The sequence below is a fragment of the Pangasianodon hypophthalmus genome, chromosome 5 (assembly GCF_027358585.1).
Source record: "Pangasianodon hypophthalmus isolate fPanHyp1 chromosome 5, fPanHyp1.pri, whole genome shotgun sequence".
NCBI classification, from domain to species: domain Eukaryota; kingdom Metazoa; phylum Chordata; class Actinopteri; order Siluriformes; family Pangasiidae; genus Pangasianodon; species Pangasianodon hypophthalmus.
This window is the reverse complement of record NC_069714.1, coordinates 12,312,960-12,337,232: the sequence shown is the minus strand read 5'-3', so window position 1 is coordinate 12,337,232 and position 24,273 is coordinate 12,312,960. Positions and strand designations below refer to the sequence as shown.

The 24,273-nt window shown below is 38.9% G+C and overlaps 3 protein-coding genes across 5 annotated transcripts in view; 1 reads left to right on the top strand and 2 right to left on the bottom strand.

Moving 5' to 3' along the window:
- Nucleotides 1-3,251, top strand: part of uxs1 (UDP-glucuronate decarboxylase 1) — a 29,217-nt gene extending 25,966 nt beyond the window's left edge. For both annotated transcript variants that reach the window (XM_034304859.2, XM_034304858.2), the window contains 4 exons: nt 423-483; nt 1,242-1,299; nt 1,502-1,605; nt 2,538-3,251. In XM_034304859.2, the coding sequence (XP_034160750.1) occupies nt 423-483; nt 1,242-1,299; nt 1,502-1,605; nt 2,538-2,669 (355 nt within the window). In that variant the 3' untranslated portion in view covers nt 2,670-3,251. The remainder of the gene's footprint in view (nt 1-422; nt 484-1,241; nt 1,300-1,501; nt 1,606-2,537) is intronic.
- Nucleotides 3,252-3,328: 77 nt separating this feature from the next.
- Nucleotides 3,329-8,444, bottom strand: ecrg4a (ECRG4 augurin precursor a). Its single transcript, XM_026912598.3, has 4 exons — nt 8,284-8,444; nt 5,321-5,368; nt 4,927-5,090; nt 3,329-4,248 (listed from the first exon to the last, which is right to left on the bottom strand). The coding sequence occupies exons 1-4, from the start codon at nt 8,354-8,356 to the stop codon at nt 4,099-4,101; spliced, it is 435 nt and encodes a 144-aa protein (XP_026768399.3). The 5' UTR covers nt 8,357-8,444; the 3' UTR covers nt 3,329-4,098.
- A 3,987-nt stretch (nt 8,445-12,431) lies between these two features.
- Nucleotides 12,432-24,273, bottom strand: part of nck2a (NCK adaptor protein 2a) — a 46,981-nt gene continuing 35,139 nt past the window's right edge. For both annotated transcript variants that reach the window (XM_026912954.3, XM_053234403.1), the window contains exons 3-7: nt 21,973-22,751; nt 14,818-21,694; nt 13,810-13,886; nt 13,150-13,200; nt 12,432-13,014 (exon numbers count right to left, since the gene is read on the bottom strand). In XM_026912954.3, the coding sequence (XP_026768755.1) occupies nt 21,500-21,694; nt 21,973-22,751 (974 nt within the window). In that variant the 3' untranslated portion in view covers nt 12,432-13,014; nt 13,150-13,200; nt 13,810-13,886; nt 14,818-21,499. The remainder of the gene's footprint in view (nt 13,015-13,149; nt 13,201-13,809; nt 13,887-14,817; nt 21,695-21,972; nt 22,752-24,273) is intronic.

Genomic DNA, 24,273 nt, shown 5'->3' with positions numbered 1-24,273 from the left:
TGTACATAGTAGATGTACCTTAAAAAAAAAAAAAGTGGCTCAATGTATGGTCATTGGATCTGTAGTCATGTTTTATATTGTAGTCTGAAATGCATCCAGTGGTTGTATTAGTGCAGGCCTGCTAGTGATGAGGACTAGACACTTGGAATTTTTGTTATTGTGAAATGGGTGTATAACTATACTTGTCAAGAGTCCAAGAGTTTGTTACTAACAATGAAGTTAACACTAAATTACAAATAGTAAAACAGAATTACTGATTATGCTTGTTTGGCTTGATTACACACAAAAAAAAAAGATTAAGATTATTCTGGAATTACTTCTTGTGTGGAAAATAAAGCATGTGCCATTATGAATTTAGTTTAGCAAATGAGTGATCACATGTGCTAAATGTTGTAACATTAATTCATCCTCCTCTCTTTCAGTGATCTTGTGAATGGTCTTGTGGCCCTGATGAACAGTAACGTCAGCAGTCCTGTTAACCTGGTGAGGATTTTAGTAATTGTTTGGTTGATTGACTGAATGACTGACTGATCGGTTAACTGATTAATTTATTGACTTATTAGTGACATATATATTAATTAGAAAGTACATAGCAGGGCCTCAACAGCTATATGGGAAATATTTATCATCTGGCTAAATCAAAAGCGGTTATAATAAGCATAATGAATATCAGTAGTATCTGATTGAATTTTGAATATTGTTTTTCAAATATAAAGTAATTTGTCCAATTAATTACTTAATTAATTATTTATGTACTTGCTTAAGTACATAGACTTACTTAAGTCTTTTTTTTAAATAATTAATAGTTTCATTAATGATGTAATGCTTCACTAATAACTAAATTTTTGGTTGTCTTTATGGTCAAAAAATTTTGTAAATGTTAATTTTTTTCATAATATTTTATATGTAGCGTGTGTAGATTTGATATTACTGCACAATCCTCATTGGTAGTGATGAGGACTGGACAAATAAAGTAATCAAATTTGTTATACTGAATTTTTTTTTAATTTATTTATTACATTTGTTAAAAAAAAACTAGAACAAAAAAAGGACAAGTTGTAATTAAATCATTCATTCACTCATTCATTAATGATGTAATACAATGAAATCTGCTGTTTCAAAGCATTTTATATTTGTCCATGTAATTTCTCATCACACAACACTGAGCACATGAACCAGAGGATAATGCACATGGCTTCACTCTCACATTTCATTTCGTCATATGTTTGCTCTGCTTTCAGGGAAATCCTGAGGAACATACCATATTGGAATTTGCTCAGATGATTAAAAGCCTAGTTGGTGAGTAGTAAAGCAGTGGATTCAAAAAAAAAAAAAAAAAAAAAGACAGCTAGGATCACATTCTCACATGTGCTATCTTCTTGCCTCCTCCCTTAACTGATGTCTGTTGTGAGTGACTACATAAATGTCATTGTTCTAACTCTGATTCTGTATTCTCTCTCTTTCTCTCTCTCTCTCTCTCTCTCTCTCTCTCTGTGTACAGTGAGTCGCAGTCATATCCAGTTCCTTCCAGAAGCACAGGATGACCCTCAGAGACGGCGGCCAGACATCCGCAAGGCAAAAATGCTGCTTGGATGGGAGCCTGTGGTGAGCACTAAATCACACTCTTAACTGCCAGAACATCTCCTGAGACATTGCTCATCTTTTTTTTGGACTTGAATTTAGACTCAAAGATGTTGGTTTATGATAGACTAGTGATAGTGTGTGAAGTATTCTTCTAGCAATTGCATGATTGATGTATCAGGTTTACTGCTTCCATCGTCTGTGTCTTTTCTCACTGTACAAAATACTAGTCTTACACCCCTCGAATGGAGCACAGCATGGTAGCTCTGTCCTACTGCTTGCGTAAAGCATAAGCGTGAACATGTGGTGCATATGTTGTAGATAATAAATACAAAATTAAGAGTATGTAGTTTTACTCTCATTGGTTCCTGACTATTTGGACACCCTGTAGAGATGGAGTTTTCAACCAAATGCTGCAGCACAAAAACGCAATGTGTGTGCCTTGAGGTGAGCACATGGCCACATGGCCGTTTCCAAGTTTGAAAAGGTTCTTCGCCCACGTAGATATATTTATATTTTGCTGAAATAATGGATGAAAAGGTGGTCAGACTGTTTTTTTGGTTGTATTTATGTTCAAAAGGTTTCTGTTTTTGATATGTAGTGTGTAGGTTTTATATACGGCACAGTCCTTGTTGGTCATGTGCTATGTTAACAATTGCTGTTACTATGGTAACCACATGAGAGGCGCAATCAGTTTTGACATTTTTATACAGAGAGTCAGGAGAGCAGGGGAGATTTGCTGTTTGCTGTACCTAAAGCCCGTAAAGCCGCAGAAACCTTTTCTGGCATTTAAACAGGGTTACTGCCCCTCCCCCACCCCCACACCTGCCCATCCAATAAAAACTATTCCTTGGGGTTTTTTGGTTGGTTGGTTGGTTGGTTTGTTTGTTTTTTTGTTTTTGCTTGTTTTTTTTTTTTTTTGGTAATATGTAATGTGTGTTTGATTTTTACTATAGGTGCCATTGGAGGAGGGACTGAACAAAACTATTCAGTATTTCAGCAAGGAGCTGGAGCATCAAGCCAATAATCAATATATTCCCAAACCCAAGGCTGCCCGTATGAAGAAAGGCAGACCAAGACACAACTAGAGAACAGGCTTTCTCTCAGGGATGCTGGGACATGTGGCCTCTAGCAGCCATTTTACACTGAGGTATTTTTCCCCCATAAACCGGGTGATTTGGTATTCTTATTTCCCTGAGTTTTTTGGAAAAGCAGCTCTAGCGAGAACTGCCTCTTTTGTGTTTGCTTTTCAAACGTGTGCCTCAGAAAAAGAAAAGAGAAAACCCAGACGCTAAATACCACGTCTTGCACTTTGGATTTTGTCAATTGCCTATTATTTAAGAAAATGTTGAAAAACTCCTCTTCGTGCTTTGTGCATTTATGCCATGCAGTTTTGTTTGATGTGATCATTTTTTACTAATGTCTTTGTTTCAGTGTTGAGATTTATTATGGAGCGTAGTGATATCCACTTTATTTATCTTGAATGTGCTGCAGTGGGACATCTGGCGCTATTCTGAAGAAAAAAAGAAAACTATGTGAAACGTGTTTCTGCTTTTTTATGTAATTTTGAGCCAAGTCTACTGTTGCCATTGTCACACTTCAAAGAGAACTCTTATGCTTTTTCTGATTTCAGGTGAAAAAGGCTATTTTAATAAAATATTTACACTGTTCGTTATTCTACTTTTTAACTCTCACCTTCCTTCATTTGTGTTTGGTAACAGGTGAAAAAAATGATGATGAAATATGATTCATTGATCATAAGGCTGATAACCAGGTTTATTAGTTCTTGTTTTTTGCTGTACATAATATCAACTGACTACTGAGTGGTCATTGAATAGAAATGCATGCACACGCAACAACAGCAGAAAACATATATATAAAAGGAAGTAAATGCAGTTTTGTGGACTTTAAACCTCAGGCATCTGAGGAGGAGCTAGATTTATTTACTTTTTCAGTATGCTTTGCTTGTCATCATTTAGGTTACACTATAAAAATGTTTTATAAAAATGATGTACTTTTTACTTGTTACAGTAATTGTTTTGCATCCTTGCATGCTTTTGATTATTGAGGGGAAGATGATTTCTCTGAAGCTATTAATTAACTACATTGCTCTATTACAGGTGACTAATAATCAATAATGTTACTGATTAGATTGCTCTGGCTCTAATCAGCGTGGGGAGTAAACCAGGCATGTAATAAAGTCATCTGTGCAGCTGTTAGTGCCACAAGGTTACGTCCATGACAAACGTCATTATTCAAATCATGTTGGTTACAACATAAGATTCATTACGCTACATATCCGTCTGTAAGGATTTGTTTATTAGTTAACGTTGTGGTATAGGGTGCAGATTGAGTGTTTTCTGCTTTGGAAAAAGTTATATTGCAGCTCACTGCACCATCTATTCTAAAGATTCTGTAGTGTGGAGAAATTTCTTTATCATAAAGGGCTTTGCTCGCCCACAGAATTGCATTCATTTTATTGGCTTTGATTAGGTCATTCCTGAGGAGAAACAAAAGCTAATAGTAGTCATAGTTGACATTTGCTCCGTGCCTGTAAGAGGTGGCGTAGCGAGGACCCATGGGAGAGTTCTCATCATAGTGATGCTGCCGTCCTTGATCTGTGGAGCGCGCATAGTCCATCCAGTACGCCAGGTCAGTCTCTAGTCTCTGAAAGAAGAATAAAGTATCACCCTCAGGCATTGAATGTTCTCAAGGGCATTTAGCTGCTGAGGTTACATGAACGTCAGAGAGTTTGAAAAGATGATGGGAGAAAGCTGCATGTATCTCAGAGGAAGCATGTATGAAGTCACCCACTGTGATTGGTAGCTGAAAGGAGAGCGGTGGGTGGGAATTGGCAATGACAAACTTAAGTGGAATGAAAGAAAAATTTTAAAAAATCCAATCACTCAAACCACTTGAGATGTAGGAAGTGTGTTGTAAATGCACCCATCACTCCAACCCACAATTGACCACCAAAACCCTTCAGTAACCTCAAAATGACATGAATATGGCACCCTTAGGGACATTAAAAACTACGCAAACTCATGATTTTTGATTGCACAATTATGCTTTGAAAAAAAAGACTCAGAAGTGTAGCTGAGACAGGTTTTTTTTTTTTTTTTTTTTTTTTTTTTTTAAAAAGATTAAGCCTCCCCTAAAATATATACTATTTACATTTCCAGGCAATGCAGAGAATGCAGATGATTAGGCCATCTGTGTGCATTTGTATGACCTCCATAAATTAATTCATAATTATTAAGTCCTGCTTAAATATATGCTCTTGATGTTGACAGACATCATGAACTTCCTCATGGAGTCACAGTGTTACTAGGAAATTCAACTCACCGCCTCATCATACCCCATGTATATAAACTGCTGGATCCACTGCTGCACATCAGGACGGCTGCGGTCCCAGAGGTTCCTCTTAGGCCTTCGGAGAGAAGCCAGGAACTGCTTGGCCTTAGAGGGAGGAACTGCCACAGCCGCAGCTGCCTTCACCTCACTCTCCGCTAGAGAGAAACAGAGAGCAGAGAGTTCAGGAGGACATGTGAAAATGGACTAAATGGTCAGATTACAGCCATGAAAAGGAATAGACCTATCTAAATGATGTAAGTATTAAGGAAAAGGCTTGAAAGATCAGAACTAGGAGAGCTGAGAGCAGTTAAGCAAAAAGTGAGCAAAAGTTGAGCTCGTGAGCAGCAGGTTATGACAAATTGGGTGACACTGGATATTCACGCACCTTCTCTCTTCTTCAGAATTTTGTGCAGAGTGCTCTGGCTGGATACATCTGTAAACATTTATGAATTTAAATAAAATTAGTTTTACATCTTCAGCAAAGTCTTTAGGAGGAAAACACAACTTGTGGGAAGGTTACTTTACAGTCTCAACTGAATTATCCCACTATTCATGAGCACTGATTTCCATAAAATGCACACGCTGCACATTCCTCAGCACTGAACACACAGTTACTGGCATATGGAGCTATTTAGCAGAGATTGTTTACAGGTGCTCCAAAAAAAGCGTGAACAATAGGTATATACAACAGCGGTGTAATACTTGAGTAAAGTAATGATCTCAATATTGTCTTGGTCTCACATTATTTTTATACTTGCAATGTCTATTTTCTAAAGCACACAGCACTGTCAGAAACCTATAGTCTCTTCTTTCCTTTCCCTTCTTCAGAAAGCCTACTCAGATTTTCTTCCCATATATTACTATTGAACATCAACCAATAGTGGCTCATGACCATAGATTTTGGTGGAGCAGGACGACATTAATAATGGCAAACAAAATAAAGTTGAGAGGCTATCAAACATGACTTATGCTATTAGATATTATAAAGTGAATTTTTAGGGTAACCCTGGAATTAGCAGTTGAGAATCAACCACTTTTTGAGTGGTTTTAGACAAACCTTTTATTCAACTGTGTTCAAGGTAATATCATTAACCAGGGCTGACAGATTTCAGCAAAATGTCCAGCCAAAAAACACACAAATACCTGAAACAAGACCAAAACAAATTAGGCATTGAAAAAAGGAGACATTTTGCTTCTTTTTCTCAGCCTTTGCATGGGAAATAGGTATTTCACACATATTTCTGATATACCGACATTATCCACTCCATAATCCCCCTTTCCCTTTCTCAATCTTTGCAATTTTTCAAGCTTGCAAAAGAAATGCTTTTGTACATTAAAGGTACACTGCTTGCACTTAGATTTTGCCTTTTTGCAGAAATGTATTAGATTTCATTTAGATGATTTGCTATAAAACAAGATCATGGCATCAGCATCAGCAAAAACAACATATTTACAAGAGAGTAAAACAGTCCTTTACAGCCACATGTTCAAAGTTAAAAGTCAAAAATCCAAACCTTGTTTGGAAGACCATAAAATCTTCTATGTAGTAAATAATGAATTGCTTCATGTGGCAGTTTCAGTAGGTAGCAAGAGAAAGGTGCAGAAGTAGGTCATTATTTTTCCACACGCAATACAGATTCCATGAATAAGCAAATGGAAGTTGCCCCCAAGCTTCCACATGCCCATCCCTTTTGCCTGGTAGATTCGCGACTGGTTTTTCTACGTTATGATGTAATATCACTTGCCTGGGACATGATCACTTCTTGTTTCAGCTTCACCTTAATTTTTAATCAAAATCACATTCTGCTCACCCTTCTGGCAAACGCTTCTGTGTTTGCAACTGTAGCACAAGAATTTCATTGTATATAGATGCTTAAAGCACTCTATGCACATGACAATAAAACTTCAAACCTTTTATTACAATTAACCCCATCCCTATTCTCCATTGCAAATTGTCCCACGTGCCCTTCACAAAATGTTCAGCTATTATTACATATTAACCACGAATTCCAAAATGTTTCTGTTTCATCAAATGAAGGTTGTACATTTGTGTATAACAGGAACATCAGTCTTTCTTTACTTCTTTAAAAATACTTCTTGATTAACATTAATTATACATGGGAATGTTACATTTTTGCGTTAGCTAATTCATTAATTGTTGAATGAAATGACTGAAACAGAAATTAAGAATGAAATGAATTTTAAGTATGAAATTAAAATCACCTCTTCCTTATTGATGAAATTAAGGAAAGGTAAATAGGTCTCCAGTTCTCTCTGTTGAAGTTGCTCTGCTGTTTGGGGATACTGCTCATATCAGGTGTATAAATAATACAGTTGGATCTGGTGGAATTATGCACTTTCTTTAATTATAAATCAGAATAGTTGACTGTAGAGTTGACTACGGAGGCAACTTTGAAAGGATGTTTATACTCACTTGATTTTTCCATGGTAAGCTTGACATTTGCATGAAATTGCCCGGAGAGAATTATGAGTGATCATGCTAGATGAAGTGAGTAAATGATAACCTTTATGACTGCCTGCAGTGTGGTTAGTTAATTGTTTATATGCCACAGCACTTAAACTGTTGCTCATTCCCTTACTTCCACAGGTATCATTGTAGAAGTTTATATATGTATGATATATGCAAATGTGTTTTCAGCAGCAGATGGCAACTGAAAATTATATTTTATGTAAATTCCTGTGGGTCTAAGAGTTCATTACCTACTTGAATTGGAATTTATACAGTTAGTAGATAATATTGATGACAATGGCACTCTGTTGTGTCTACCAGAAACATTTCTGAATGTAGAATGAACTACAGATGAATTTGATTTCTTGAGTACAACACTAGAAATGCAAGAACAAACTCAATGCTTATTTATCACTGAGAGACCCAGTTTATATTGTTCAGATTTGAAATGTAACATCATTTCATCACTTTTCACACCAGTCAAAACTGTACACTTTTAAATGGTTGCTTATGTATCTTTGAAGTCTGTTTATATCAAAAAGCACATTTTCAAAGTGTAGTTTCACAATCCCAGAGACCAAATCAAAAGCGGATTCTATGAAGAACCTGTGTAGAAAGTTAGAGTCACTAAACAAAGAGCCCTGAAAATGCAAGAAAGCATTTTTCTTAATAGTGCAAGTTTGGGCCAAATATGCATTACATTGTATTTCATTGTTCATGCATATCTACAGTTGGTTACAAAGAGCAGAATATCTGTGCCTCAGTTTCAGTTTGTCTCAGAATACAGATAAATGCATTTTGCAATGTTTCTAATAGCTGGCAGAGAGGAAAATTTTAACAGATGTCTGTGAAAGGACGCATTTGGAGGAAACATTTACCTGAGAGAGCCAGTAGAGTTATTATTGCCAAGAAAGTAAAGAGCCGTAGGTAAAGTTTTGGGTACATCATCATGGACTCCTTTCTTTTTCTCTGTCTGCACTCGTTTACCGCTGAGGGTCCGGATGCAGTGGAGAGAAAAAGAGAGGGGGAGAGGAACTATGCAAACACTCCCGGTGGAAACTTGCTCAGCTGCCTGGGGGGGGGGGTTGACTGCAAAACCAAAAAAAAAAAAGACGTGTGTGTGTGTGTGTGTGTTTTCCACATTTGACTAAGTTGACGTATTTTTTGATACTTGATACTATGCGTATGAACACTATGTGACACACAAACAGGTAAAAAAAATAAAGTAGTTGCTGTTCACACAGCCAAAAAGCAAATTTCCAGCTGTTCCAACTGTAACATCTGAAATGAAACCCATAAACTGTTTTAACATTTCTCTTGGCACTGAAGTCAATGTGTGAGGTCTCTTTCCTTTTCTCAGCAAATTTTCTAAGACAGTGAAAGAAAGACTGCAGGTCAAAGAAAGACCACATTCTATCATGAATGTGAGCCGTGCCCAATGCATTCATTCATCTTTAGTAACTGCCTGGTCAGGGTCATGGTGGTTTAAATTAGTTTGTTAAAATAGAACCAACTACATTTGTTAGAAAATATCTATTTTATAATAATTGCATGAGCAAGATTAAAAAACAGTCCTGTGTGCAACTCTACTTGAGACCAATTATGAACTTGAGTGTTTTTTCTTTTTGTTGTTTAAAAAACAAACAAACAAACAAACAAAAAAACAAAAAAACAAAACATTGTCATCTTTCTGTTTTAAGCCATGCCCACTTTGGGTTTAAATCCAAATATAGATACAGATAGTAACTAGTGGCGATACACTCTAGTGCTGTATTAAAAAATGCAAAAAAAAAAAAAAAAAAAAAAGTGCCTGTGGAGTGAGTGCACGTGATAGAGAATAGGAATTCTGGCTCTTTTCAGGGAGTCAAATCATTTTATTCAGCTCACAAATAAGAGCTATAATCTCAATTCTCAAATGGCTCATTGCCATTTTCTTCTAAACCAGACACAGTTTGAGATCTTTTGACCAATGACTGATCTTCTTTGCCTATCTATGGCTAAGCTTATTTCATGAATTCTTACTCTACTTTCTAATAAAAAAAACAACATTGCTTTGCAATAGTAAAATAGTTGTAAAATCAGCAAGGCAACAGAAATGTGCCTTGACAAATAGCTACAGTAAGCATCCCTGCATTACGTTATTGTGCTGTTGTGTCTGTGCTTTATTTCTATTTATCCTAATAATCCTTTATCCTTTAAAATTAATTTTGTAGTACAATGTTTTGCATTAGTTTTTTAAAAAATTCTTTCCTTAGGATAGTTTTAATTGAGATTAAGCCTACTTTTTAATCTTACTAAATGTATGAGTAAATGTATAAAGGGGTCAGAACCAAACAGTAGGTCTACTTGTGCAAGAATTTGGCCCCATGTCAAATAACTGTATTATTATTACTATTATAAGTTTATTTGCCAGGATTCAGTTCAGGATTTAAATGAAATCAATAAATATCTATTTACATTATTCATTTACAGCTCAGCTCTATTATTTGTATTCCATCGAGCCCACAGTGAGAACGTTTAACATCCCTGATAGCATGAGTGAGTAGTGTTGGGATTCTCTCAGTGCAATGGACGCAATGCGTTATTTTACATATAACATGTAACATAACATATAAGACATAACTTTATTTTTAATATCACACATTGTAAAGCTATGAATCTGAGAAGTGGAGATAGTTTGGAATACTGATTGAACCTACTGGAACATACTGTATATTGCTTTTCATAATCAGATTAGCATGGCAAGTCTGAGTATTATGAATTTTCTTCAATCTCAGCAGATGTTTAGTTTGTCACAAGTTGTAGAGAAGTTCTAGAGAGGCATCTGTTGACGTGCAGTCTCTGTAGTGTTTACCCGTGAAGGGGCAAAAGTTCTGCGCTGTGCTGTACACACTGCTTCTCTGTGCACTCACAGGTTAGTCAAGGACACAGGCTACTGTGCATTAACAAGTCAAGTGCAGCTGAAGGGGTCATATTTTTTCCACAGTATTTTTAACTGTAGTTTTTTTTTTTTTTAATTGTGTTGATGCATCATGTAAAAGGGGTCTTTCTTTCTTAATGGAAGCATTTAAATAGTCATGATGAGACCAAATATTATTTTAATTCTAGTTAAATACAGAACTTAAAAAGTTTAATAAAAGGATCTAATAGTTGGATTTTTCCAGCCTCAGAGGCATTTTAGGTTATCCAACCACTACGCCTCACTGTTTAACACTACTGACAAACCAGCCACTGAGAGGAAACACAAAATCAGCTGAAATATGGAATAAAACATGGCAATCACAGGGTAACTCTTGGGTCTAAGATGATATTGTATGCTACTAAAGCTCTGAGGCACTTCCTAATTAATGTTATGCCCTCAGGACATAAGCAAAGACTAGCAATTATTTGCTATGGAATTTAGCCAACTGCTTACAATTAATGGAGGATGTAAACACTGAAACACTGTTATTTTCTTTAATGGCAGACTGCCTAGAGTACATCGTGAAACAGGAGGGTTCATTCTCCTGCCAGGAGCGTTTAGTTACGCTGCTTATGAAGAGAAGTGAATTTTTTTTTCCTATTTCAGAACCAAAACAACACCTGAGTAGTAACTGGATGGGCATGTCTGACAAACCTCCATCAACCTCATGAAAAGATGATGTCTTCATATTGATTATATTAATTTCTTTACGGATTCCTTCAACAATTGTTTACTGGTTATTAATTGTTTAATTCAATGAGCATGAGTAAAGAAAGTCTTCTTTTCAGTCATCTGCAATAAGCAGAGAGATCAGCAGGCAAGCTCTGCAGAACCTTTGGATTTTCGTACAGTAGCTGCTGCATTTGCAAAGCCACCAGCATTGCAGACGACCCCTCTCACCCATCCCATCAACTCTTCACACTCCTGCCATCTGGCAGAAGGTGCAGAAACATCTGAGACACCACCACCAGACTATGCAACGGTTTCTTCCCTGAGGCAGTCAGATTATTCAACACCCTGCTGCTTGCCAAAGCTCACCTGGGCTAGCCAAACACCTAACCCAGTATTCTCTTTATTTCTGAGACACGCTGCTGCCAATATTGCTGCTACACTACACAGTAGTTTACAGTCCATGTTCTGTGTATTTACTGTCCTGCACTCATCTCACACTGTTGTGTATTTGCACTTCATGCAGCCTTGTGTACTGTTATGTGCACCATGGTCCTGGAGAACTGACATTCCAGTGTATACAAGCTATATAGAGGAATGACAATAAAAACCCACTTGACTTGACTTTCAGTACTGGTGGCTATAAAATCAAAAACCAAACAAATCAATGTTCTCTACCAAAGAAAGTAATGAGTTTCACTGACTAGGTGTTTGTAAAACCTGATTTTTTTTGTTGTTGTTGTTGTCCACTTTTTTTGCCACATTATATTTGAAAAGATTTAATGTTGAGTTTGTGGACTAATGAGTAACTATTCACTTGAAAACACATGAAAAATGGAGTCTTTTAGCTTATTAATTATCCCTGCCTTATTTGTGGTGTATTTTTTCTTTGATTGTATAAGTTGTAATGATGAGCTGTTTTGTTTTTCAGTTATGATACAGGTGTTTCTCATTTGTATCTCTTTTGTTTTGTGTTGTATTTGGCCTAGGGGTTGAAGGAGATTTGTTGGAATAGAAAATGAAAACAATTCAGTATTCTGCATGTTCACTCTTTTCATTGCTAATATGTGTATATGTAAAGACACAATACTGCTGTAAAGTTTGCATGTGTGTGTTGTTGCAAGCTGCAAGACTTGGTGGTGGAGATTGTAGTAAGATGTCGTGTCATCTTCCATCTACTTTTGTTAATGGAAGAGAGATGAGGAGAAGTAGGAGTCATTTCATCTGCTGAGAATTCATCAAAGATGACTGACTCAGCATCTCCAACAGAAACAAGCTTAAAGACTAAACACAACCTCAGATACAACCAATCACTTACTCTCTGTATTTGAACCCAGTTTCATATGAGCAAACCTAGGAATGCAACAGAGTCTGTGAAAAACTACAGTAGTAAAATAAACCTGCACAGTACATTTAATTGCATGTTCATTCATTTTGTTCATTTTTATGATGGGAGCCAAGAACCCTGAAGTTGTGCAACATAGCAATATATAATACATGAGCAATCCCACCCATGTGGTCCAATTCACGAATCACAACACAATATTTCACAATCTATTCACGTTAATCAGGTAGCTGTCAAAAGAATGAAAAAAAAAAAGTAAGAAAGATTTATTAGTGTCTGTGTATTTGGCATAGATAAGAAAAGCATAAGAGGCTATATAAAGTGAAACTCACAGAAACTATACTGTGGTGTTTACAGTACCAGGGAGCACATGGAAAAACGGCTCATTGGAAGAACACATAGCCAGACGCTGTTAGTTGTCAGTATCCTCTGACTGTTCTGGATAAGTGATAGAGTCATAACCTAAATAGCTGGTGAGAGGAAAGTGAGCCCAGTAGGTTCTTGCCAAGTCCAGCAATGTATCATATGCTCCCTGAGCTCTCAACTCCTCCATCCAGCCGTAGAAGTCTGAAGACCACATGTTCCAGTAGGGCATGATGTACGTCTCCTCACGCTCCATTTTGCTCACGGTATCTATGTTAGGAGAACCAAAAAGTTTGTTTTAACTTAGTGTGCACTGAGTGTGGAGAACTACAGTGAGGAGAGCTGTGAGGAAAACACGCATACAACCTTTTGATAAATAAATAAGCACATTAAAATAGTACCTACCTTCCAATGAATCAAGAGAGCCCTCTCCACTTTCAGATCCTGAGTGAGAGACTGATACACAAACACAAAAACATGATGCATGGAAAAGCATTGGCTCCAACTCAGACTATATATTTTAAACTATAGTCTTGATATAGAGATCCCAGCTTCAGCTCCATAGAATCTACCAAGACAAAATAGTGAATTAGCTCTGTCATTTGTGGCTTCATTGAGATGACAGATGTGTCAATATCTGGAACAGAACACGCATTCTAATTTAAAAAAAAAGTGTGAAATCCACTATATGGCAGAAGATTGTGGACACCTGACCAATCACACCCATATGTGCTTGTTGAACATCCCATTCCAGATGCTCCCAGAAGAGTCTCCACTCTTTTGGGAAGGCTCGGGCCACTCGAGTTCTTCCACTCCAGCCTCTCCATGAACCTCCTTTCGTGCACGGGGGCACTGTCATGTCGGAATATGTTTGGGCCTCTTAATTCCATCAAAGGGAAATTGTAATGCTACAGCAAACAAAGACATTCTATACAATCGTATGCTTCAATGTTTGTGGCAACAGTTTGGGGAAGAACCACATACGGGTGTGATGATCAGGTGTGAGTGAAACTAGTGGCCATATAGTGTATATAGGAAAGTTAACCACATCTTTAGGTAGGATACCTGCTATGGAGAGAGGAAGGACAATCATGGTGCAGAGTAACACTGAGATGCACAGACGAGACATGCTGTAATTCTGTCTGCAAGAGAAAGGCTGCATTTTACACATAATGCAAAAACTAAAACCACAGAAGCTGTAAAATAAAAGTATTTGTGTAGTGGTCTGGGGATAACCACTGCATGTCGCTTTGGCAGAATTCTGGTAAACAGTCAAAAATGATGAAAAATCTGGTTTCTATCAAACTTGAGTTTATCTGCCAATAACATATTTTGGCTTCTCTACTTTAAGTAAACACATTTTATGTATATGTGTATTTAAAAAAAAAAAAAAAAAAAACAGGCATATTTTTTCTTTAAGCTACTTTCTAACCATGCCTTGGTTACATGTTTGCAAAAATCATGTTGGGTAAGAAGCCAGTTTAACAAATGCAGCAGTAAAAAAGTCAGTCTGTGTAAAGATGTCTAAAACCTTGCAAATAATAAACAGGACAGAACTAACTAAATGAATCAGTGATTATTCGATTGATGGCAGCATTTACAGAGATCAGTGGCGTGAAGAGACGACGATGAGGCTCATGTTTAATTTCCATGAGTGAATTTTAATTCTAAAAAAATTATGTAATTGTTTACAATTTGGCAGTAATGTTCTTCTATAAGAAGATTAGGTTATGAATGTAATCTTTAAATGTGGTTTTCTCCCTTTTCACTTTTGAGGATAACCAGACTTTAAAATGCTAGAACTTTACTTGGGATTGTGATGCATGCAAAATGGAAACATATTTTAGAACTATATGTAGTAGAAAATGTCAAAATTGATGAGTTTTCCCAATCTGCCACATATTTAGATCATTCAGATACAAACAGGAATTGTAATCTATAAAAGTAAAAATCTAATCTATAAACAATAATGCCCACAAAAATAAGTTTTTTTTTGTCATTAGAACTAAAAACAAGCAGAATCCAGCAAAAGCGGCTCACTTATACACGAGAGGAATACAGCAACAGACATACCTGGAGATGCTAGCAGTGTGGTTCATACAGCAAGCTCTACACTGGAGAAATCCTCTAACAGTAACCAAGGTGGTATAGACAGACGCTTGTTGTATCATGCTCCTCCTCAGGTCACTGCATGGCACCTCACAGTCAGAGTGCCCTGTTTGCTTTTCCCAGGACTGTGTGCCAGTCCAGCAGCAGACTCCACATGCCCATGTGAGTCCAGCACTGAAAGACAGACTTTGACAGCACAGACAGATAGAGGAGCCCAAATAAGCACATATTTCCTCATAAACAGCTTCACAATTTACTCAAACCTCTGACAATGAGGAGTCTTGATTCTTGATAATAAATCACACATTACTGCACTGCCTACTACTAACATGGAACACTGCCTTGCATAAGTATTCACCCCTTTTATACTGGCACATTTTGTAGTGTTGCAACCTGGAACTGAAATAGACTTAACTGGGATTATAGGTCACGAATCTATATAAAATAGTCCATAATATTGAAGAGGAGGGAAATATCAATATAGTTTGCAAGATCTGAGCTGTGGATCTATCCAGCTCTTTCAGATTTATCGTTGGCCTCATGGTTGCTTCTTGGACTAATGCCCAACTTACCCAGTCACTGACTTTTGGTGGATGACCTCCAAGCAGACTCACAGTTCTGCCATATTCTTTCCATTTTTAAATAATGGATATAATGGTGCTCTGTGGGATGTTGAAAGTTTGGGATTATATTTTCAATAACCAAACCCTGACTGATATCTTTCCAGAACTTCCAGGTATGTTCTGTAACTCTGCGGACTCCCAGAACAGGTGTATTTATAAAGAGATCATGTGACACGTTAACTGCATACAGATCAACTGCATTCACCTAATTATGTGACTTCTGATGGCAACTGGTTTCACCAGAAGTCATTTATGGGTTTCACAGTAATAGGGATGAATACTTATGCAATCACAATTTTCACTTAATTGTAAATAATTTGGCAAACTATATTGATTTTACCCCTTCAATAGACTTCATTATTATGCAATATTTTCTGTAGATTCATGACATATTATTTAGTTCCAGGTTGTAAGACTACAAAATATGGGGGCAAATACATTTGTGATGCACTGTATTTTAATATTATATATGGTCAGTTGGAAATCTACCTGCATGCATAACCTCATATTTGCACTTCTATACAGGTTTGTATGTTCAGTGGTTGTTACATGCATTAATTATATTCTTCTACAGTTATGATCCTCTAAAAGTACAGTGACAATGATTTATACATTGTCAAAAGCCCCACTAATAAACATCTTCCATCAGGACTGATTTTGCTATAGGGGTAATAGCATGGATGTATGAACTACAGCAGCATTCTAAATACAGTAACCTATATTCTCACTTACCTCACTAAACTGATTATATTAGACGACACGTCTACTCTGTTTATGTGTATGAAAGAAATTACATTGAGATAATTGGTTAAGATATACTGTACCTGTTAACTGTGAGGAAATATAATTATACATGAAGCTTATTTGAGCACTCAGATTCTCCTGACATGACTAATCTTAGCTGAACACTGCCCATAATGGCACATCTAGAAAATATTATAATCTGATTATTAGGATGATGACTTTTTTTTTCGTTTCTCTTCTAGAAACAGTGACATTGTGTGCAACAGTGACACACACTGGCGAAATGAACATGAAACATGCTTAACCTACTTCCAAGACAGCTACAAACACATTTATGGCCAAAATAATGTAACAGAAATTACTAACTATAAATAATGAATAAATGCATCCCATGTGCATGTCACAAAGTAAAAGTCATCTCAAACTAGTTTCATGAACATGACATTGAGTTCTTTAGTGGCCTTCCCAGTCACCGGATCTGAATCCAATAGAACACCTTTGGGATGTGGTAGAATGGGGGATTCACAGAAAGAAGGTGCACTTGAAAAACTGTAGGAATTGCGTGATACAATCATGTCAGCATGGACAAGAATCTCAAAGGAATGTTTCCAACATCTTGTGGAATCCATGCCAGGAAGAATTGAGGCTGTTTTGAGAGCAAAGGGAGGCCCTACCTGGTATTAGTATAGTGTTCCTAATAAAGTGCTCAGTGAGTGTATGTACATTAGTCTGTATGCACTAGTAAGACTGGGAAATGCCAGGAAAGGATCTCTAGTGGACAAATTAGTATCTGGGTGTCAGTAAAACCCAGTAGATGACACCTAGTAGAATTGTACAGAAGTGTAAAGAGGTTTAATTTCCTAAATTTGACTCATCATTATACAAAATGGACCAAATCATCAGAGAAGTAGCATTTTGTGAACCTCTGGTTTAGATCTTGCTCATCAATAGCATCAAGAGATTCCTCAGAGGCTAAAAATGCACAAAATGGTGTCCCACAAGGTCCTGTTTTAGGCCCCCTAATGTTCTCTCTTTATATTCTGCCCCTTGGACATTTAAAGGTTATGTATTCCCATTCTGTAGTCTTATAATGTAATATGAGCTTAATCATTTCGCATTTTTTCCATGCAGTCACTGCATAGTAACCCTTGGGGTTTGGCAATGTAAAGGAACACAAGATTTGAGACAATGACCTTTGTAAAAAAGCGCTATACAAATAAAAATGAATTGAATTGAATTGAATTGAAAGACTGTAGCGATGTTTGCAACAACAAATTCTCAAGTAATTCTCACTGAAATTTCAGGGACCAGCATAAACGTTTTGTAAGATATTTTATCTTCAGCATTACCTTGCTGCATTTTAGTTACATTTACATTACATTTATGGCATTTGGCAGACGCCCTTATCCAGAGCGACTTACAAACGTGCTTTGAAGTCTATCAAAAATACATTCTGATACTGGCTGACTAGGTCACAAACTAGGAATACCATCAGTCCAACACTCTGTTGGAGAGGTAACAGACAAGTGCTCAGACAATAATTTTTTTTTTTTTTTTGGTTTTGTAAGTGCTAACTTAAGTACTTTATGAAGAGGTAAGTCTTTAGACGTCGTTTGAAGACTGCCAGTGACTCAGCTGTTCAGACATCTAGGGGAAGTTCATTCCACCACCTTGGTGCCAGAACAGAGAAGAGTCTTGATGCATGCCTTCCTTGTACCCTGAGAGATGGTGGGACCAGTCGAGCAGTGCTAGAGGATCGGAGGGAGCGTGGTGCTGTGCGAGTTGTGATAAGTGCTTTGAGATAAGTGGGTGCTGGTCCGTTTTTGGCTTTGTAGGTAAGCATCAGTGTTTTAAATCTGATGCAGGCAGCTACAGGAAGCCAGTGGAGGGAGCGCAGCAATGGGGTGGTGTGGGAAAATTTAGGAAGGTTGAAAACCAATCGTGCAGCTACATTCTGGATCAGTTGCAGAGGACGAATGGTGCTCAGAGGCAGACCTGACAGGAGTGAGCTGCAGTAGTCCAGTCTTGAAATGACACCTGTGTGGCCCGTGTGGAAAGAAATGGACGAATTCTTCTGATGTTATAAAGGAGAAATCGACATGAGCATGTCAGATTAGCAATGTGAGAGAAAAAGGACAGTTGATTGTCCATGGTTACCCCAAGGTTGCGTGCAGTAACCGAAGGCGAGATCAGAGAATTGTCTAGGGAGATTGCAAGATCCTGAGATGGGGATGAATCACCTGGGATGAACAGCAGTTCAGTTTTGCTGGGATTAAGTTTCAGCTGATGAGCTGTCATCCATGATGAGATGTCTGCTAGACATGCTGATATCCGAGCAGAAACATGAGTGTCTGAGGGAGGGAAGGAGAGGCTAAGTTGAGTGTCATCTGCATAGCAGTGGTATGAAAACCCATGTGAGGATATGACCGCACCAAGAGATAGTTTTGGCTGATGTAGCTTCTCAGTGACGGCCAAAAGGGCACTCTCTGTGGAGTGTGCCGGTTAGAAGCCAGACTGATTGGGATCTTGGAGGTTGTTCTGTGAGAGATAGCAAGACGGTTTGTTCAAGGGTTTTAAAAAGAAAAGAGAGAAGTGATACCGGTCAGTAGTTGCTGATGTCAGAGGGATCCAGAGTGGGTTTCTTCAGGATGGGAATAACCCTTGCTCTCTTGAATGAGGTTGGTACATGACCAGATGTTATGGAGCCATTGGCGATAGTGGTGATGAAGGAGACGAGGTCTTGAAAGATGGTCTGGAGCATTGTGGAAGGGATTGGATCCAATGGGCAGGTGGTAGGATTGCAGGATAAGATGATTTGCAGGATCTCTTCTTTTGCTAGTTTAGAAAATTGTGCCAGCGAATGAGAAGGAGAATCCTCAGTGTGTAGTGTAGGAGTATGGGTAGAAGTGAACGTCCGGCAGATTTTTTCAAAAAGTGGCAAAGTCTTCAGCAGTCAGGGAGGATGGAGCAGGAGGAGCCGGTGGGTTGAGTAGTGGAGAAGATGTTGTGGAGCTTGTGAGGATCTTGTGCAGAGGATTCCAGCTTTTCCTTGTAGAAGGCAGTCTTAGCAGAAGTCACTTCAGATGAAAAGTTGGACAGGAGAGCACGGTAAGAGGCAAGATCTGTGTTGAGTTGCGAGTTCTTAAACTTTCTCTCTGCTGTTCTTAAATCTCTCCAATTACAGCATCACACATCTGATAGCCAAGGAGCAGGGCAGGAAATCTTCCTGGGTTTAGAAGATAGAGGGCAGAGGAGGTCCATGGATAAGGAAAGTGGCTAGCTCCAATGGTAAGAATGAAAAGGAGTCAGGGACAGGAAGGGATAATTGGGTGCAGGAAGCTAAGGAGGAAGGGGAGACAGAGTGGAGGTTTCTACGAGTGGGAGAGAAGTACTGATGGCTGGTGGTTTTAGGCAGGATAGGGAGGGTGATGGTGAAGGATACCAAGAGATGATCAGAGATGTGGAGTGGGGTAGCACTGATGTCTGTAGCAGGAAAGAGGCAGCTGATGTCAGTAGGGAAAAGACTGAGGAGCATGTCCATTTCTTCAAGGAAGGCCCCTAGGGGACCAGGAGGGCAGTAGATGACAATGAAGAGAAGGTTGATTGGAGAGGTAACTGTAACTACATGGAATTCAAAGGATGAGATGGTGAGATGAGACAGGGAGAGCGGTGTGAAGCACCATCTCAGCAGACCTGTACCAGCTTCTCATAGTTCTTTTTCTTCCTCTATTTACCTATTCTGGACAATGCTTGTCTGCTTACCACTCTGTCAGAGATGTTAGTTAAAACAGAAGGCAAAAAGTCAAAGCACACTGAAATCATTTTCTGTTATTCTGCAAAACTTTTATTGAACAAAAGTATTTTACTTCTCACCACACTGTCCTCAGTACAGTACCATAATGCTGGATCTAAACGATTCATATATGCAACTTATCTTTATATATATATATTTATATATATATATATCTATATTTATGTATATATGTACATATCGTGGAAAGAAGAATTAAATAACATTGCTCAATAACATTCAGACATCATATCTTTAAAAAAAAAAAAACTCGATCAACACTCTTCTTGGTAAACAGACAGATGTGGCAAAAGTAAAAGAAACAAAAACCATTTACATTTATTATTACTCTTAGTGTTCACAATCAGCTAGGCGAGTGTGAGTGTTATTGGGAGAAGAGAAGATGTGTGCGTGTTAGGGAATTCTGAGTTGATAAGGGCACTAAGCATAGCCATACGCGAGATATGTGGCACATTTGGCTGTAGAAGGAGACACATTCTAACTCCTGGCTGGGCTACAAAGATGCCTAGCCCCTCCTCTTCCTCAATGCATCAGGGCTGATACACATAGCCCCTTTATTAAGCACCCTGAACCTAAAGAAACCCTGAAGAGCGACTTGTATTTATGGTAAACATTTGCGCTGAGTACAGTAAGAACCAAGAAACCAAGGTTCACTGTGTGCACTGAGTCAGTGAGACTGAGAGCTGGCATGAATGAAAGTCAGCATTTGAAATTGGCTTCAAGGCTGAAACAGTCTCAGGAAGATTAAAGAGCAGACAGTTCAGATTAGCAGTAGGTCTTATTTAGCTTCCGGTCCAGTGATGAAGTACATTTAAACTGAATTCTGATACAGTTGCGGACATGCAAAGAAGCTGATGTGTTCTACATATTGGCTCTTTAGGTGGACACACAATCTGGGCTGCATCCCACTGTGCACTTCATGCCTTTTTTTTAACCCCTAAAAACCATACACATAAATCAGTGCAAAAGATCAATGTATCAATCTAAATCTGAACTTAGTTGCTCATCACATGCTATGACCAAAAACATAATCCTCCCTACTGCTGCCTGATAAATTCTTATTAATGCACAAAGTGAAGTATCTGAAACAGTCTAAGTTGGAGAGAGATAGGGTCTAAATGCAGAAGCTATTTTATCAATGCGAGTAAGAGCAGAAGAGCTGTATGCCAAAGGCAGAAGGAGTGCTAACAATGATCACACAGTGAATCAGACCATATTTATTTCTAGGTCCTCCTCAGAGGCTGGAATTCAATCTTTCAACAAAGAATTTTTAACAGGCTTAACATCCAGTTTCTCCTTGACAGAGCCTGGTGAGAAAGTACAGGGCTCTGATGCAAAGTCCTTTTTTTGCCTGCCATCCAGCCCCAATGCTTGATTAAAGTCCTATGAGGAGACAGGCAGAGAGTAGAAGAGGGCAAAAGAAATAGTGAAGGAAAGGCAAAATGAGTCCAGTAGGATAGAGCCAAGTTCAGGCCAGAGGTTTCACCAGGTAGAGTTTGTCTCCCTGTTCACTGGTGAAGATGGGAGCTTTTTTGTAGTGCTCCACCAGCTCGTCCATACTTTTGAAACGCCGCTGGCCAATGCAGTAGACGCCATCCTGCAGCTGCACCTTGAAGTGTTTATTCTTCCCCACTGCCTTCAAAGACACGGAGAAATCACTGGGCTGTAAATGGGGGAGGAAGAAAGAGAGAAAGAGAGAGAGATGTGTTTTAATAAACCATATTAAGATAAAAGGATTGAACTGCATTTTGAACACTTCTCCACAAGATGGCAGCAGTTCAAGAGAACCACCCAACAGTGTATCTTTTTTTTTTTTTTTTTTTTTACTGCTTCTACTTGTGGACAAAACACTTCAGAAAAAGCTAACCAATAATAGCTATGGTATGTATAAGGATTTCTCTGTGCTTCCTGTTTTGTTATAGAGGAAAGGTGGATCCTCACCGAGGACTCGCTGTCTCTTATAAGGAAGTCTCCCTCTACTCCTCGCTCATTGAGTGCACACTCCGCCTGATGCCGTGTCACGTTACCGTAGTACCACTCCTTGCCTGCAAACCTGCCTGTACGGGACGGGCCCATGTGGCTGATGGGAGGGGAGGGGCCTCGCCCAGCAGGCCCGTCATTCAGCACAACCACATAGTTCTTGGGCACAAGGCCGATCACACCCTTGCTGTTCCTACACCTCCACCACTCAGGGTCATTCTCAGGCTTCTCCACCACCTCCATGGTCTCGCCCTTCTCAAAGTTCAGCTCCTCATCAGTAACCGAGCTGAAGGGGTACAGAGTCTGGACCACATGGAGTACTGAGCTCCCTGTGCCTGCCAGGCGGCCATTCACAAGTCCCAATCCTTGCCCTGCTCTTAGGGAGCGAAAGCCCCCCAGTGTGTCCCCTCCAAAGCCTGCATTTGTATCTGCATAGGCCGGCTCCTCACGGACATAGTTTGAGGGGAACCAGCCCACACGGCCGTCCTGGCTCCCCCTCCACCAGCCATCGCTGCACTTCTCCATCACCACCACCCGATCTCCTTTAACTAAACTCAGCTCATCATCACGCTCTGCTGTGTAGGAGAACTTCACCACTGCCGGAATGTTTAGATCGTAGATTCGCTCTGCCCCACCCACTCCACTGCCTCCTGCGCTCCCGTTGGATGGGTACTCTGCATCTGTGCTGGGTGTGGGAGAAGAATCACGTGCACTTGTCTTCCTTTTCGTTTTGCCGAGACCTGAAAGACACAAGAATTGTGGGTTGGGTAGGCATACATGAAGGGCACAGAACCAATTTAGAGGGATGGTGTAAGCTTGTTGTGCCATAAGCACACAGCTTCTTACAATGATTTGTTGTTGAGTTGTTTGTGCATCATCCATCTAATGGATCATACAACATAAACTCGTATAAAACAATGAGGTCTTGTTATATTTTTACACATTAAATACTTATTTCTCGTCTTTAAAAGCTTTATCAAGATCTACATAAGAGCATAAAGAAACAAAGATGGCCACAATGTGGCACATGTTCTCTGGCTGATACAGAACAGAGCATGCAAATAATTTGAAACGCACGTCTTGCTATGGAAGAGGTACTTGTGTCTATTTAAATCCTTGCAAATGGGACAGATACATTACCTGTGCTAAGTAGGACACATTCTGTTGTCAGATAGTGGCATATAAGACATCTCCTATACTCAGGCAACATAAGCAATTCTCCTAGACCCTCTATTACCAGAACAAGAGAAGCTGCCCTTGTTGTATGGTAAGTGTAGTGAGGCACAGTGAGTGAGTTGAGACCTATTGACTCTCAGTCAACCAGCATTCAAAGCAAGAACTGGTTTACGCACACCAGCCAGTAGAGCATGGGGTGGAGGGGGTTGAAGTGAGCATGTCAGGGCTTCATTTTGTCAAGCCCTCACTGCAGAAAGAAAAGTCTATCTGACATGTGGTGACCTGTACAATAACAGAGGTGTAGACACAAGGGAACATTTGATGCCTGTCACAACTCTCCAAGAGGCCATCAGATAAACTGAAAGGCTTTTACATCTGCACTTTCAGTACACCTGCCCGTAATGTACTTGCCAATTAATTCCTACTTGATATCAGCTATCAGCTGTAATTTCCTCAAAATGCATGACATTTGAAATTTCCTCAAAATGGATGCAATAACCTGTAAACCTCCTGAAGACTCAGCCTGGCAGCATCATTATGTGAAGCATGAACATTCAGAATAAAGGTCAAGTTTATGATGGAACATACAGTTCACGACAAGACACGGTTTGAACAGTAAATCTAGTATTACCACTAAAGTGTAAAAATATCCTACCACGTAGCTGTACAGTTGTGGGAATAAAAAAGAGACATGGGAAAAAGAAAGTCTAAAACTACAGGTCTAGTAGGTTTAGCTTTGGCTGTGAGTAGTACAGTTACAGATCAAGTCTAAAAACAGACGCTGACATTATTGATCCAGCTCAGTCATGACATATGGCAGGCGGAAGCCTGCAGAGGGAGAACATGGCCCAGTGTATACAAAGAACAGCATGCAGTTCAAACAAAGTACCAGTCAAAACTTTTCCTCTGTTAGTGATCTGAGAATGTGTTTCCTGGGGAGCTGCATGCACTTCTGAGGCTTCGGCTGACAGGGAATGAAGGCAGCAACACAAACAGAACAAAAAGCTTTTGGGAAATCAGAAAATAGAAGCACGTCCCACCAAGTGCATTTAATACGTGAGCTGAACTTCTGAAAAGGAGTAGGAG